The 12,903-nt window shown below is 34.7% G+C and overlaps 1 protein-coding gene across 2 annotated transcripts; it reads left to right on the forward strand.

Annotated features, from left to right (window-relative positions):
- Window positions 1-52: 52 nt before the first annotated feature.
- LOC123677544 (ubiquitin carboxyl-terminal hydrolase CYLD) lies at window positions 53-12,663 on the forward strand. Of its 2 annotated transcripts, none has more exons than XM_045614114.1 (7): window positions 53-718; window positions 2,458-3,124; window positions 6,308-6,708; window positions 7,720-7,935; window positions 8,057-8,489; window positions 9,717-10,049; window positions 11,801-12,663. In XM_045614114.1, exons 1-7 carry the CDS (start codon window positions 287-289, stop codon window positions 11,995-11,997), a joined length of 2,679 nt encoding a protein of 892 aa, XP_045470070.1. In that variant the 5' UTR covers window positions 53-286; the 3' UTR covers window positions 11,998-12,663. The 2 variants fall into 2 exon arrangements, with proteins under 2 accessions (XP_045470070.1, XP_045470071.1); XM_045614115.1 differs by lacking the exon at window positions 53-718 and adding an exon at window positions 2,011-2,143.
- The last annotated feature ends 240 nt before the right edge of the window (window positions 12,664-12,903 follow it).

Here is a 12,903-nt window from a genome sequence, read left to right on the forward strand (position 1 = left end):
TTGTTTCGTAGATCGTCTGTTCCAGTATTTCCCGTGAATCACAGCTGTCAGTGTAATTTCATCAACAAATAAGAAATTTCGTGTTATGTTTCATGTTAGTGGTGAAATCTAATGTTGTTGGCAATGAATTTCTGAAATTCAGTTAAAAAATTTCAAACTTTATGTAAAAGTTTTTCTTTTCTTAAGGAATATAAAATATAAGCTTAGTATGTGAACAATATTTTGTAAATGACAAAAACATTCCGTTTCACTCTGGATATCGATTCTTATATTGAAATTTATCACAATGTATTCTCACAGTAACTCACAAAATCAAATTTGTGGTGTATTAATAGAAAATTGCCTTCTAAAAGATGGCAAGGGTTTAAAAACCAGAACTGCCTTTATTGGAAACATGGTTAAAATATTAGGATCCCTAGACAGTGGGGAAGTATTTATTAAAATTTTGAAGGATAACGAAACTTGGGAATCTCTCCAATTCATTTGTAAAAGAAATATAATAGCTCCAGTCGATGAAAAACTGCTGTTTTTTCTTGTTCCATTATCACCTCAAGAAAGGGTGAAGTTGGCCAAAAACAGGGAGAAGTGTGAGAAATTGTTGAACTTATCCAAAGATATGACCGTTGCAGTTTCACTCAGTGATGATGTTGTTCTTGGGGTTATAAAATATATTGGCCTTGTCAAAGGAATAGGTAAATGTGTTGGAGTACAGCTGCATGTAAGTAATCAAATTTATTCACAATTTTTTTTGACTGATCAGGGTTTCACATTGAATCTTTCAATGAGTAAATAAAAATTCTATCCTGATTGTGTTAATAAAGGAATAACTATTTAAACAATGTTATTTGCTAAATCAGGCAACATTGGAATGAATCAATATTTTTTCATTTACTAAATGAATAAAAACTACTACAGAGTGTTAAGTGTTAATTGGAAACACTAAGGTAGTGAAAAAGTCATTTTCGTTAAAATCATATAGATTAAAGTTCAGTTTCATTTAAAAATATTTCCCTCTTTTAATTTTTTTTTTTTTTGGGTTGGAATTAATAAGTTCAGTAAAATATCTTAATGTTGTTTTCAAAATCTCATGAAAATAATAGAAAATGGCTGGAAGACTGTGGTCGATAGCCATTTGATTTATCAATAAATTTAATTTCTCTCTCTCTCTAATAGAAAATTATTCTGAATATCAATTAGAAATTCAAAAGTTGAATAAATCCTCATTTTATCAACTGTTAATTTACTCTGCAGCATATGTTATTGAATATTAAACGCCTGAATTAAAAAAATATGATATTGTCTCTGAAAATTACATCATACACAGCCACACGCTCAAATATGTGGAATTTATAACTTTTTGTTGGTACATAATTATTTGTTTTCTGGTTCTTCATAGTATAAAAGTGAAATAGTTATATATTACTTCAATATTGCAATAAAAATTCAATTTAATGCTTGAAAACGCTTCAGGTTGAATATTCGGCTCTCCATAAAAACATACCATTCAAAGAACCATAACCATGAAGTTTCACTTATTGTTCCAAATAGTGAACTATGTAATTTCTCTTGAAAGTTTTATGTAATTTATATTTTAAGTAGAGTGTATGAACTTCAAGAAGAAATTAGCAAAAAATATATTAGTTCAATCTTCAGAGAATTTCTCAAAATTGAGATCTCATGTGACACAATTTTCAATCGGAAGATTCACTCCTAAATACATATTTCTCTGTAATCGAATTTTGTGTTGATGGATATTTGAAACAAACATCTTTTGATCTGCAGCATTTCTGAACCCTCGTTCCCCGAACAGAGCGCTCTATCATTTCGTCACGATGCTTGCATTTTTAATGAGCAAAATACGACTAAGGGTTCCGTAAATTCGGACGTTCGAAACAATAACAAAACCGACAAACTCTATAAACATATTTTGAAATACTTGACAAGGAATATTGACTTATTCATCTGGCTATCATTGGACACTATCGCTAATTTTTGCATATTTCCTTTTACACACTGAAATGTTCAGTTCCTTGAATGATTAATTATATTTAATCACTGCTGTTTTCCTCAATTGACTATTTGAAATTATTCTATCAATCTTTAGTTTCCACATTGAATTATTGCGTAATGTTTTGATAATTGAGTGAGTATTTAATTAAATAGCTACCCATTTCAAGTTCCGCCTGATTGTTGGTTGATTCTATCAAATAATGAACATTTGAAAGTTACTGAAGAAATTGCCAAAATTTAATACAAATATAAGCGGGTTAATCGAAGTGTTTCTCGGAAATTATAAGATGTAATTGCGTGGAACTACTTTCTCTATGAAGATTTATTATATCGACTTAGCGTTTGTTGCACTAGCATCAATTTTCATAGTTGTTGGAGTGAATATATTGTTACTTTTAGTTAAATTTATAGTTTGAATAGTCAAGCCATATGTTCCTTTCATTCCAGGAGAAAAGGGACCAAAACAAGTGCGATGGATCGTGCTCAGGCATTCCATACTTTAGTTGTTCACCTGGCAAAGGTTATTTTGCTACCATAGAAAAAATAAACCCCATAAACATAACTGCATTCAAAGAAGTACCGAAAAAAACGGATTCACAAGATTCTCTAGAAAGGAAAATCATATCTAATATATTCCTACGAGATAAAGAACTAGAAATTCCTCCGAAAAATGAGGAGATAATAACGAAATATGGAGAATACACGAACATGTCCAATAAGAGTACTACATATATACGGAATTCCTTCTCTTTACAAAATATATTGGACGTCGATAAGTCGACCAACTCAAATAATGATTTTGACAATAATTCTATGATGCCAGCCGATAAGACTTACTTGATACACGAAGGTGAATCGAAAAAAAAATTCAGGAATAAATCGGAGTTGGATCTGATCGATATGCTCGGAAATTCTTCGTATGATGATCGAGAGAAAAACGGAGAATACAGTGGCGTGCCTAAAAAGGGGAATGTCGTGAAGAATGACGTAGAAGGAACTAAATATGGTAAAATTAGAAGTTCAGGAGCAGGTACGCACTCTTTAGAGAATGGATCGTCTTCAACAATGAAAAAAAAAGTTGGTAATGATTCACGAAATACAATGGTAAATAAAAGTGAGTATAAATGGTCTTTTCAAAACGAACCCTTATGAATTTCAATACTTACTTTTCGGATAAAGTGTATAAAAAACCGCCCACCATCGAGAATGAAAAATATTATTTATTAGTAGAGCCGTCGCTACCCAAACTGTATCCCTACGCTGAGACGTAATTTGCCGCCTAACAGAAGTCTACTCTGCAGCGCCTGACATGCTCAGTAATCAGTTTTCAAGTAGTAGGCTGCGATAACTCAAAATGCCCTTTTTTGAGTTATCTCGTTGGCAACGATATGACATATAGTCAGATTTCCAACGAGATAACTCAAAAAAGGGCATTTTAAGAACCACCTGACATGCTCAGTAATCAGTTTTCAAGTAGTAGGCTGCGATAACTCAAAAAAGGGCATTTTAAGAACCACCTGACATGCTCAGTAATCAGTTTTCAAGTAGTAGGCTGCGATAACTCAAAATGCCCTTTTTTGAGTTGCAAAGATATGACATATAGTCAAATTGTCAACGAGATAACTCAAAAAAGGACATTTTGAGTTATCGCAGCCTACCACTTGAAAACTGATTACTGAGCATGCCAGGTGGTTCTTAAAATTTGAAACTCTGTGGTACTCAGAATAAGGGAGATAGGACAAACATATGTTATATATTCGAAATCAGGGGAAAAAGAGCTAGTCAAATATAGAAAAATATACAGTGTGTTCCATTTGAAAAAATGAAGTTGCAATCAATATGTTGCCCACTCTGTATACAGGGTGTTTCCTAAACATGCGGCAAAAATTCAGGGGGTTGTTCCTTGGACTATTTTAAGCATGTTTTGTCCTTGGATGATTTTTGAAAAACCTCTTTGTTTCGAAGATACAGGGCGAACAACATTTTTCATATTTTTAAAATTAATAATAGTTTAAATAAAAATGCGTACCGCACTGTGTTTACTAAGTAGGTACAATTTATTTTTAAATTTGTTTAACAACATTCCAATTACTAAAAACGGCCAGTTTTTTGACTAAAAATTGATAAGTGCAGATGGTAAAGGAATACAGATTAAACATTAGTTTATACCACTCCAGTAGAAAATGTGGAAGACTTGCGAAATCGGATCATTGCTGGGTGTAACTTAATAAGAAATGATCCTGGTGTTTTTGAAAGGGTTCGGCAGTCAATGAGGAGAAGATTGGATGCTTGTATGCTGGCTAGAGGTGGTCATTTTCAACAGTTTCTGTAGGTTGAGTTGAATTTTCATGTAATTTTTCATAATAAAATGTTATTATCTGAAATTTTGTTTCCCCTATATCTTCGAAACAAATAGGTTTTTCAAAAATCATCAAAGGACAAAATATTCTTAGAATAGTCCAAGGAACAACCCCCTGAATTTTTGCCGCATGTTTAGGAAACACCCTGTATATTTCGTTTTGTGAAATCATTTTAAAAAACACTAGTCGATTTCGTGAAACTTTTGTAGAAAACATTTTTTTGTACCTCTTCTAGTAACAAAGTTAAAGGGGGGGTCAAATTATGGTGAAAAACCCGGTACATAGGCGTACAACTTTGCTTCCGCCATTTTTTTCCGAAATTCGAGGTTTTATTGTAGTATAATGGTTATATATTTGTGATTCAAAGTATTGTTCATCGCTGACCACTACTTTCGGGCAGAGTATGATTGCCGTGTTGAAAAAACTGGTCATCTTTTGAAGCGATCCACGAATCGATTAAATTTTTTACTCCTTCATAAGACCGGAAGTGCTGGTCAGCCAAGCCGTGTGCCATTGATCGAAACAAGTGATAGTCCGAGGGAGGAACGTCTGGAGAATACGGTGGGTGGGGTAGGACTTCCCATTTCAACGTTTCCAAGTATGTCTTGACCACTTTCGCAACATGGGGTCGACCATTGTCATGCTGTAAAATCACTTTAACATGTATCTCGTTGTATTGCGGCCGTTTGTCTTTCTATGCTCGGCTCAAACGCATAACGATTGCCTGTTATTGTTTCAGTTGGTTTTAACAACTCATAATACACGAGCTGTATTTCGGTTTGGCCGTTGACGTGGAGGAATGACCGGGATATCCCCATTATTTTCTGCGCTTGGGATTATCGTAATGAGCCCATTTTACGTCTCCAGTCACAATGCTATGCAGAAATCCCTTCCGCCGTTAAACATCTCTCGACTTTAACTCGTACGGCACCTAATTTACTTGTTTCTGAATAATTCCCATAATTTTCAGGCGTTTTGAAATATCTAGTTGCGTCACTCCTAATGATCCTGAATTAATGTTTCGATTGACACGAGTCTTAATCAAGAAATGACTCCAATTCTGCATTTTCGAAAACCTTCTCTCTTCCATCTCTGGTCATCGACGACAAAATCATTGAAGCATTGAAACCACTCTCAGCACCTACTTTCACTAATAGCGGCCTCGCCATAGGTATTAGGGAGCATTCGATGAGCCTCAACCGCTGATTTCTTCATATTAAATCAGAAAATGAAAACCTCCCGCAAACGACGAAAATTTGACTCATAAGCTGACATGTTTAATCGAGAATAACTTTATGATGCAGACACAAACTGACTAATATTTCGATGGCGTTATGTTTACAAATATCTAAGCTTATTTTATGACATCTACGATCTATTTTCAAGTGTTTTTCCATGGAGACTTCTTGTTGTTGAAGACCAATATTTCGATATTGCAATACGCGTTCTAGCATTATACGGATATTATCGTTTGAAATTTTAAGTGATTATTCATGAAATGCCAATTCGTCTCGCAATTTTATTCCCCCGCAGAAATTGTTCAATCAACCTACTCTTCAGTATTTAATTATTCAAATACACATAGCGCTATGCCAAAAATAGACGCGCTCTCAGATCGACTGAAACAGAAATAAGCCGTGCTATTTTGAGACGTACATTCTAGTGAAACTTCTGAACTGTTAACATGTGGCTAAACAAAACTCGGGCAGATGATGTGCTGTAACCTGAAGTTGTCGAAAAGTTGGTACTGAAATTTCCGTAAAGTTCAAAAATTATGTCTCTGAGCAGAAGAAAAAATTTCAACCACAGGTTCGATTTCGGCAGTCCGAACGATTACTATTCTTGTTCCAAAAAGAAATCGAATCGAAACTTGTACGCTAACATTAAAGAATTAGAGGAGGAGGACATCATTAATAATTTGCCACTATTCGTTTTAGAGATAAACGAGAAAAGTGATACTCTAGCGAGGGCTTGTACGTCGAGGAACTGTGATAAACCCAAATATACGGAACCCCAAAAGGGCACCACTAACGATCTAACGCTTGGGACTCTTGTCGAAATCTCCAATGATGTAACCGAGGAGCCACTGTACGGGGTGATCAGATGGTTGGGCGTAGAGAATGGAACTAACTTCATCTTGGTCGGCGTTGAATTGGAGAACGATCCTGAAAGCTTACCTTTAGAACTGACAGATGGTACCCACAATGGATACAGACTTTTCAACTGTTCGGAGAAGAGAGCTCTGTTTGTTCCTATCCAACAGTGCCACAAGGACTCTAGGTTTCAGGACGGATTGCCCACTCCTGTTCATCAACCGACAGACAATTTGATGGACAATGTGAGTTTCTATTTTATATGATAATGTAGTGAACTGAAGCTAAGCAGCTTTTTGTAGTAGACCAAAAGCACTTATTGAACAGTTTATTAATTTTTTAAAACATTTGTCATGAATATTGCGATTCACTTAACAACAAGGGTAGGTGGGTGCATTTTTCAGTTGTTTTTCAACCATTAATACCATCCAGGACTGAATTGGCTCAATTTTTTTTTTAAAAACCCACTATTTTGAAATTTTTATACTGGAATTCTAGGTTGAGTTTTTACTTGTAACATTAGGTCAGTCCAAGCATATTTCAAACAGAAATTTCATTTTTCTAAAAAAAAAACCTGCTTTATCCCATTTTACCTACAGAGTGTGTTCCATAAAATGGGACAAAGCCCTGCAACTTGAACAAGCAGAAATGGATAAGTCCTTAATGTTAACATGCATATTTTCCCCATTCGAACTGATGTGAAGCGAAAGTTCACCTATGACATTAAAGTTTACTTATTAGTACTATAAATGATCTAATAATAAATAGATAGCGCATAGAGAGAGAGGAATCGAATCTAACTCAAAGGTGAGGCACACGATGTTTTCATCTGGTGACCAGAGGCCCAAACAGCCAGCCGATAATTTGATTGGTTGAACATATTGAACCATTTTAGATCACGTGAATTGGCTTTCCTTATCATTGGTTGAAATTCAAACATCATTATCCTATCCCTCACCTCGTAATCACGTGACATGGGGCTTAAAATTTTTCTCTCTCTAATGTTGGGGTCAATGCACTGCACGACTAGTTCTATATATTATTAGATCATTGAGTACTATTCACCGTTTCATTTGGTTCAATTCATTAGAATTTCAATTTTGTATGTATTATCATACAAAATTAGAAGTAAATACTTTGAAAAGTTAAAAGATTCCACTTGGTATAAAAATCGTTTGCTATACTGCATGGCTTATTCACTGTATGGAGCAGTTTATTTGACATGCACTAATCTTATTCATTGCATTTATTTTCAGAGAGATTGTACTATTATTAGAGGATGTGTAGCACCTTTGTGCATGCCCACAGAAGAAGATGTAGTGGCCGTTTGTGGGAAATACAAGGGCATTCAAGGACATCATAATTCTTGTTATTTGGATGTCACTCTATTTTCAATGTTTACTTTTACTGGAGTGTTCGACAGTCTTCTTTTCCGACCAAAGGGGCCTAATGATATTCCTGATTATGAAGAGGTAAATATATTTTCAGTTCTTACGTTCCACAAAACAAACATTCAAATTATTGTAGAATTCACAAAAAAGAACTATTTTTTATCATAATTTTGACTACTTTATATAATGTTTGATTTTGTAGGTTCAACGTGTGCTTAGAGAGGAAGTAGTGAACCCTCTGAGAAAAAACCTATACGTCAGCGCGGGACACGTGATGAACCTTAGAAAACTTTTGGATCGCTTAAGTTCTGTTTCTGGATTGACAAGCGAAGAGAAAGATCCGGAAGAATTCCTCAACTCCCTTTTAGCCCAGATACTTAAAGCGGAACCATTCTTGAAATTGAATTCAGGTCAAGAGGCTTTTCACTACCAGTTGTTTGTGGAAAAAGATGCACAGCTTACTCTGCCTACTGTTCAACAACTCTTCGAGCAAAGTTTTCTCACCAGCAATATAAAACTAAAAGAAGTACCTTCCTGCTTGATACTTCAGATGCCAAGGTTTGGGAAGAACTACAAGATGTATCCAAGGATTTTGCCTTCACAATTGTTGGATGTTACGGATGTCATCGAAGAGTGTGAGTTTATTATGAATAAATAAGATATAAAGCATTTTCCAATAAGAGGTTTCGTTTTGATATAAAAAAAAATAGTATTTTTGAATATGAATCCATGGATGTTTATTTTATTGTGAAGAGGAAGGCATTAGGGATGGCGTCACTGCTACAGTTGCAGCATCAAATCCTTCGTATCAAATTTACGGCAGTATGTCCTTGATAACTTCACGAATTCCATCTTTAAGCATTGGCATAGACCTTGTTCTTTGCGTGGCACAAAAAAAAGTCTAAAGGTATTGAATCACAAGATCTTGGCGGCCAATTGTAATTATCTTTTCGAGAAATAATAGGAAATTGTTCTTGGGAAATTGCAATTGCTTCTTTGATGGTGTAGTGCCGTCTTGTTGAAAATAAACGTTGTCCCTATCAATATCTTCCAATTCGGGTCATAAAAATTCAATAATCATAGCTCGGTAGTGCAATTCCTTTCTGTAACAACTGCACCAGCCTCATTTTCAAATAAGTAAGGTCCAAACACATCACCAGCTCAAAAACCTCACTAAACAGTGACAGGTCTTTATGCAAAATACTGTGTATTGTCGTTTATGGAATGCCTAATTCCCAAGATCGACAAGAAATTGCCAAACCTGTGGAGAAGGTGCTTCACGTAGAGACAAAAGTGCTTTAGTGTTGCGAGCTGTGACTGCAAATTTTTCACCATTTTTTTTATTGAATTTCAGTAATTTCAATTCGTTGTCCATTTTTATAGTGTATTCGACTGGCAGCACCAGTGCGAATAAATTCGAATTTTTGTAGAGCTAAATGACATAATCAGCTCGAATTAATTCGAATTGGTGCAATCAGTCGAATACGCTATTAGTACTGGCGTAGTTTTTACTTGTCAAATGTCAAAATATGACAGCTTTAAAAGTAACAGCTGCCCAGATAGCGGGCTATTGAAAATGAAACCTTTTATTGGAAGACCCTATACTTCTGCTGAGTTATAATTATTTAGTTCAAAAATTTTTTCACCAAGATGTTGATACTTGTTTGAATAATACCTGAAGTTATATACTTTGCTTCCATTCCATTTATTAATGTTTTACTTATTGATGTTAGTTCATTAACAAAACCTACTGAATGTAGGTACTGTACAAAACTAAAATGCTATACGAAACATAATTTTAACTGATAAAGCATATTAAGTTTCTCAAATACATCTTGAAATAGTTGTTTTTTTTTTTGCAGCACCCAGACAGTGTATAGTTTGTGGGAAAGTAGCTCGCTATGAGTGTAGGCAATGTTTCGATTTCAATAATGCTGGTCTAGCAAGCACTGCATTCTGCGAGGTATGTCTCAAAACGGCTCATAAACATGAGAAACGAATGCATCACCTACCGGAACCCTTGGATGTATCCTACGACTACACCATTATTGAAAACCATGTGAAACCCCCTAGACTTTTTATGGAGCTTTTTGCTGTCATTTGTATAGAAACATCGCATTATGTTACGTTTGTTAAATGTGGTATTGGCCACGAGGCGCCTTGGTGTTTCTTCGATTCTATGGCGGACAGAAAAGGTGAGTTAGATAAGAAATAAGTTAGGTTAGGATTGTGCCGATAACGATTCTCAAAAGCCTTTCAAAATCAATAGAATTCAAAGAACTGTGTTACAAGTGGGTTGTCTTACAAATTAGCAATAAATCTCTATAATATTCAAGCCTTTAAAGGTAGAAATGTTCAAAGATGTTGGAAAATACCGTTTTATTTAGCCTTTAATGAGAGAATTTATGTTGTTGAGAACATGTTGGTGTGTTCTTGGGTTAATAAAGTTTTTCAAGTTTGTTGGTCATCTTATATATGAAAAATGAGTAAACTATTCCTTGGAAAAGATGTGTTGGCTTTAATACTTAATGCAAAAAATCGTCATCTAAAGGGTGTTTTTTTTTAGAGCTATAGAACTTTAAATTGCAATGAAACAACGATGGATTATTCGATTGACATGAATTTTATTTATCCGCAAGAAAATCTTGTGGCATTACATTTTAAATATGATTTCTGGCATATGACCGCCACGGCTGGCTCGGATGTAGTCCAATCTGGACGTCCAATTTTCGATGACTTTTTCCAACATTTGTGGCCGTATATCGGCAATAACACGGCGAATGTTGTCTTCCAAATGGTCAAGGGTTTGTGGCTTATCCGCATAGACCAATGACTTTACATAGCTCCACAGAAAGTAGTCTAGCGGTGTTAAATCACAAGGTCTTGGAGGCCAATTCACAGGTCCAAAACGTGAAATTAGGCGGTCACCAAACGTGTCTTTCAATAAATCGATTGTGGCACGAGCTGTGCGACATGTTGCGCCGTCTTGTTGGAACCACAGCTCCTGGACATCATGGTTGCTCAATTCAGGAATGAAAAAGTTAGTAATCATGGCTCTATACCGATCACCACTGACTGTAACGTTCTGGCCATCGTCGTTTTTGAAGAAGTACTGACCAATAATTCCACCAGCCCATAAAGCGCACCAAACAGTCAGTTTTTCTGGATGTAACGCTGTTTCGACATACACTTGAGGATTAGCTTCACTCCAAATGCGGCAGTTTTGTTTGTTGACGTAGCCATCCAACCAGAAGTGCGCTTCATCGCTAAACAAAATAAAATGGACGTAGTGCGCGATACGTATTCCGCACAGAACCATTATTTTCGAAATAAAATTGCACTATTTGCAAGCGTTGTTCAGGCGTGAGTCTATGCATGATGAATTGCCAAACCAAACTGAGAATAAATCACTTGACAGCTGTTAAACCGGTCATCATCTTGAACAGTAATGCCAACTTAAAGTTATATACCTCGAAAATAAACACCCTATATATGTTATTAGTATGGAGATGCTACCACAGAATCATTATTTTTTGTACTAAGTTTTCACACATGCAGCAGTAGATAAACGATCCATATTGTTAAATGGCTAACCTTCAGATGACAGTTCTGATTGACATATGTCATTGAAACAGAGCTGTGGGATCCAGACCACAACATGAAAACCCAGTATTTGTTGCCACATAAGAGATGTTCCATGAAAAATATACTGGGTAATTCAAATTGGCACATAAATAAAAGGCCTTTCTTTGCAGCATACTCTACCAATTTTTGTTACACTCTCATTCCATATTTAAGATAGGCGATCTCCAGCTTATGACCATCAACAAGATCATAGATGTACATAGCATACATTGTTTCAAATTTTAAATCAACTTTGATAAGTAAATTTGCCATCTCACCTATATTTACCCTGTGACAATAAGTACTTCATAATATATTTCAGGAGAAAGAAACGGATACAACATTCCAGAGATGGTTGCATGTCCAGACATCTCTAGATGGTTATCAGATGAAGGAGTCTGCAGGGAACTTCACGAAGAGTACCCGAATGACAAGTTCCTACCAGAGCATGCTCGCCGACTTTTGTGCGATGCTTATATTTGTATGTACCAAAGTTCGGATGTTATGATGTACAGATGAATTATTTTAGTATATTCTGCTATATGTACAGCAGGGAAATTGTTTCGATGACATTCTACACATATATAGTTATTTTGAACTCTTTTGCATGTTTGATGGTTATATTTTTCTGGTGGAAATTAATTGCTGTTGATTCTTGAAGCTAATTAAAACGTTAAATATGAAAATTTTATTGATAAAGATTATCTGAGATCCTATACCGGGTATTTTATGAAAACGGAGAATTCAATAGATCCTATTCACTACAATTTTGCTCGAATAATTTTTCATTTCAGAACCAAATTAATTTTGTAAAAATGTTTTAGTCTTATATCATAAATGTAGTTTTCTTTCTTTTTCTTTTAATAAAACTTCTCCTAACAAATCCATAATATTGATCTATTGAATATTATGAATCGATTCAATTACTATTACACTTGAAATTATATCCATGTTGCAGAAAAGAATAATTTTGTTGATATGAGAAAGTATTACCTTTTAAATCTAGTTAGAGAATTTATTGCTTGTTACTTATCACTTGAAATATTTATTTAATTTTATTTGTTAGATAATTTAATTATAAAAATCTTAACTTATATGAAAGGGCAAATATTCTGTAAATTATGCTTTTAAGTTTGCAATTGAATGTTGTTCTTTTGTAAATAAAAAATATATGTTTCCCATATGTTTTCATGCATTATTATCATCCAATCCTCATTGTGATTGTCTTCAGTTGAAGAAAGCAAGTATTGAATCCAAAAATCAAATATAAGACCTGTTCTTCCGCCATATCAGCTTTTCTTAATGACTTTGAAATAATGATATCTTGGACCTTCAACAGAAAATCATGTTTTGTATTTAATGTAAATTTCTATATTTTGGATAAGTGAATATACAGGTTGTTCCAAAATTGGAGGTACAAACGAA

Source organism: Harmonia axyridis, chromosome 4 (assembly GCF_914767665.1).
Source record: "Harmonia axyridis chromosome 4, icHarAxyr1.1, whole genome shotgun sequence".
NCBI lineage: Eukaryota > Metazoa > Arthropoda > Insecta > Coleoptera > Coccinellidae > Harmonia > Harmonia axyridis.

What these genes read in the sequence shown, in the direction of transcription:
- LOC123677544 (XM_045614114.1), top strand. Translation starts at nt 287, where the DNA reads ATGTATTCTCACAGTAACTCACAAAATCAAATTTGTGGTGTATTAATA. An exon ending in GTGTTGGAGTACAGCTGCAT is followed by an intron (nt 719 to 2,457) that starts GTAAGTAATCAA and finishes CTTTCATTCCAG; the next exon opens with GAGAAAAGGGACCAAAACAA. An exon ending in ATATTCCTGATTATGAAGAG is followed by an intron (nt 7,936 to 8,056) that starts GTAAATATATTT and finishes TTGATTTTGTAG; the next exon opens with GTTCAACGTGTGCTTAGAGA.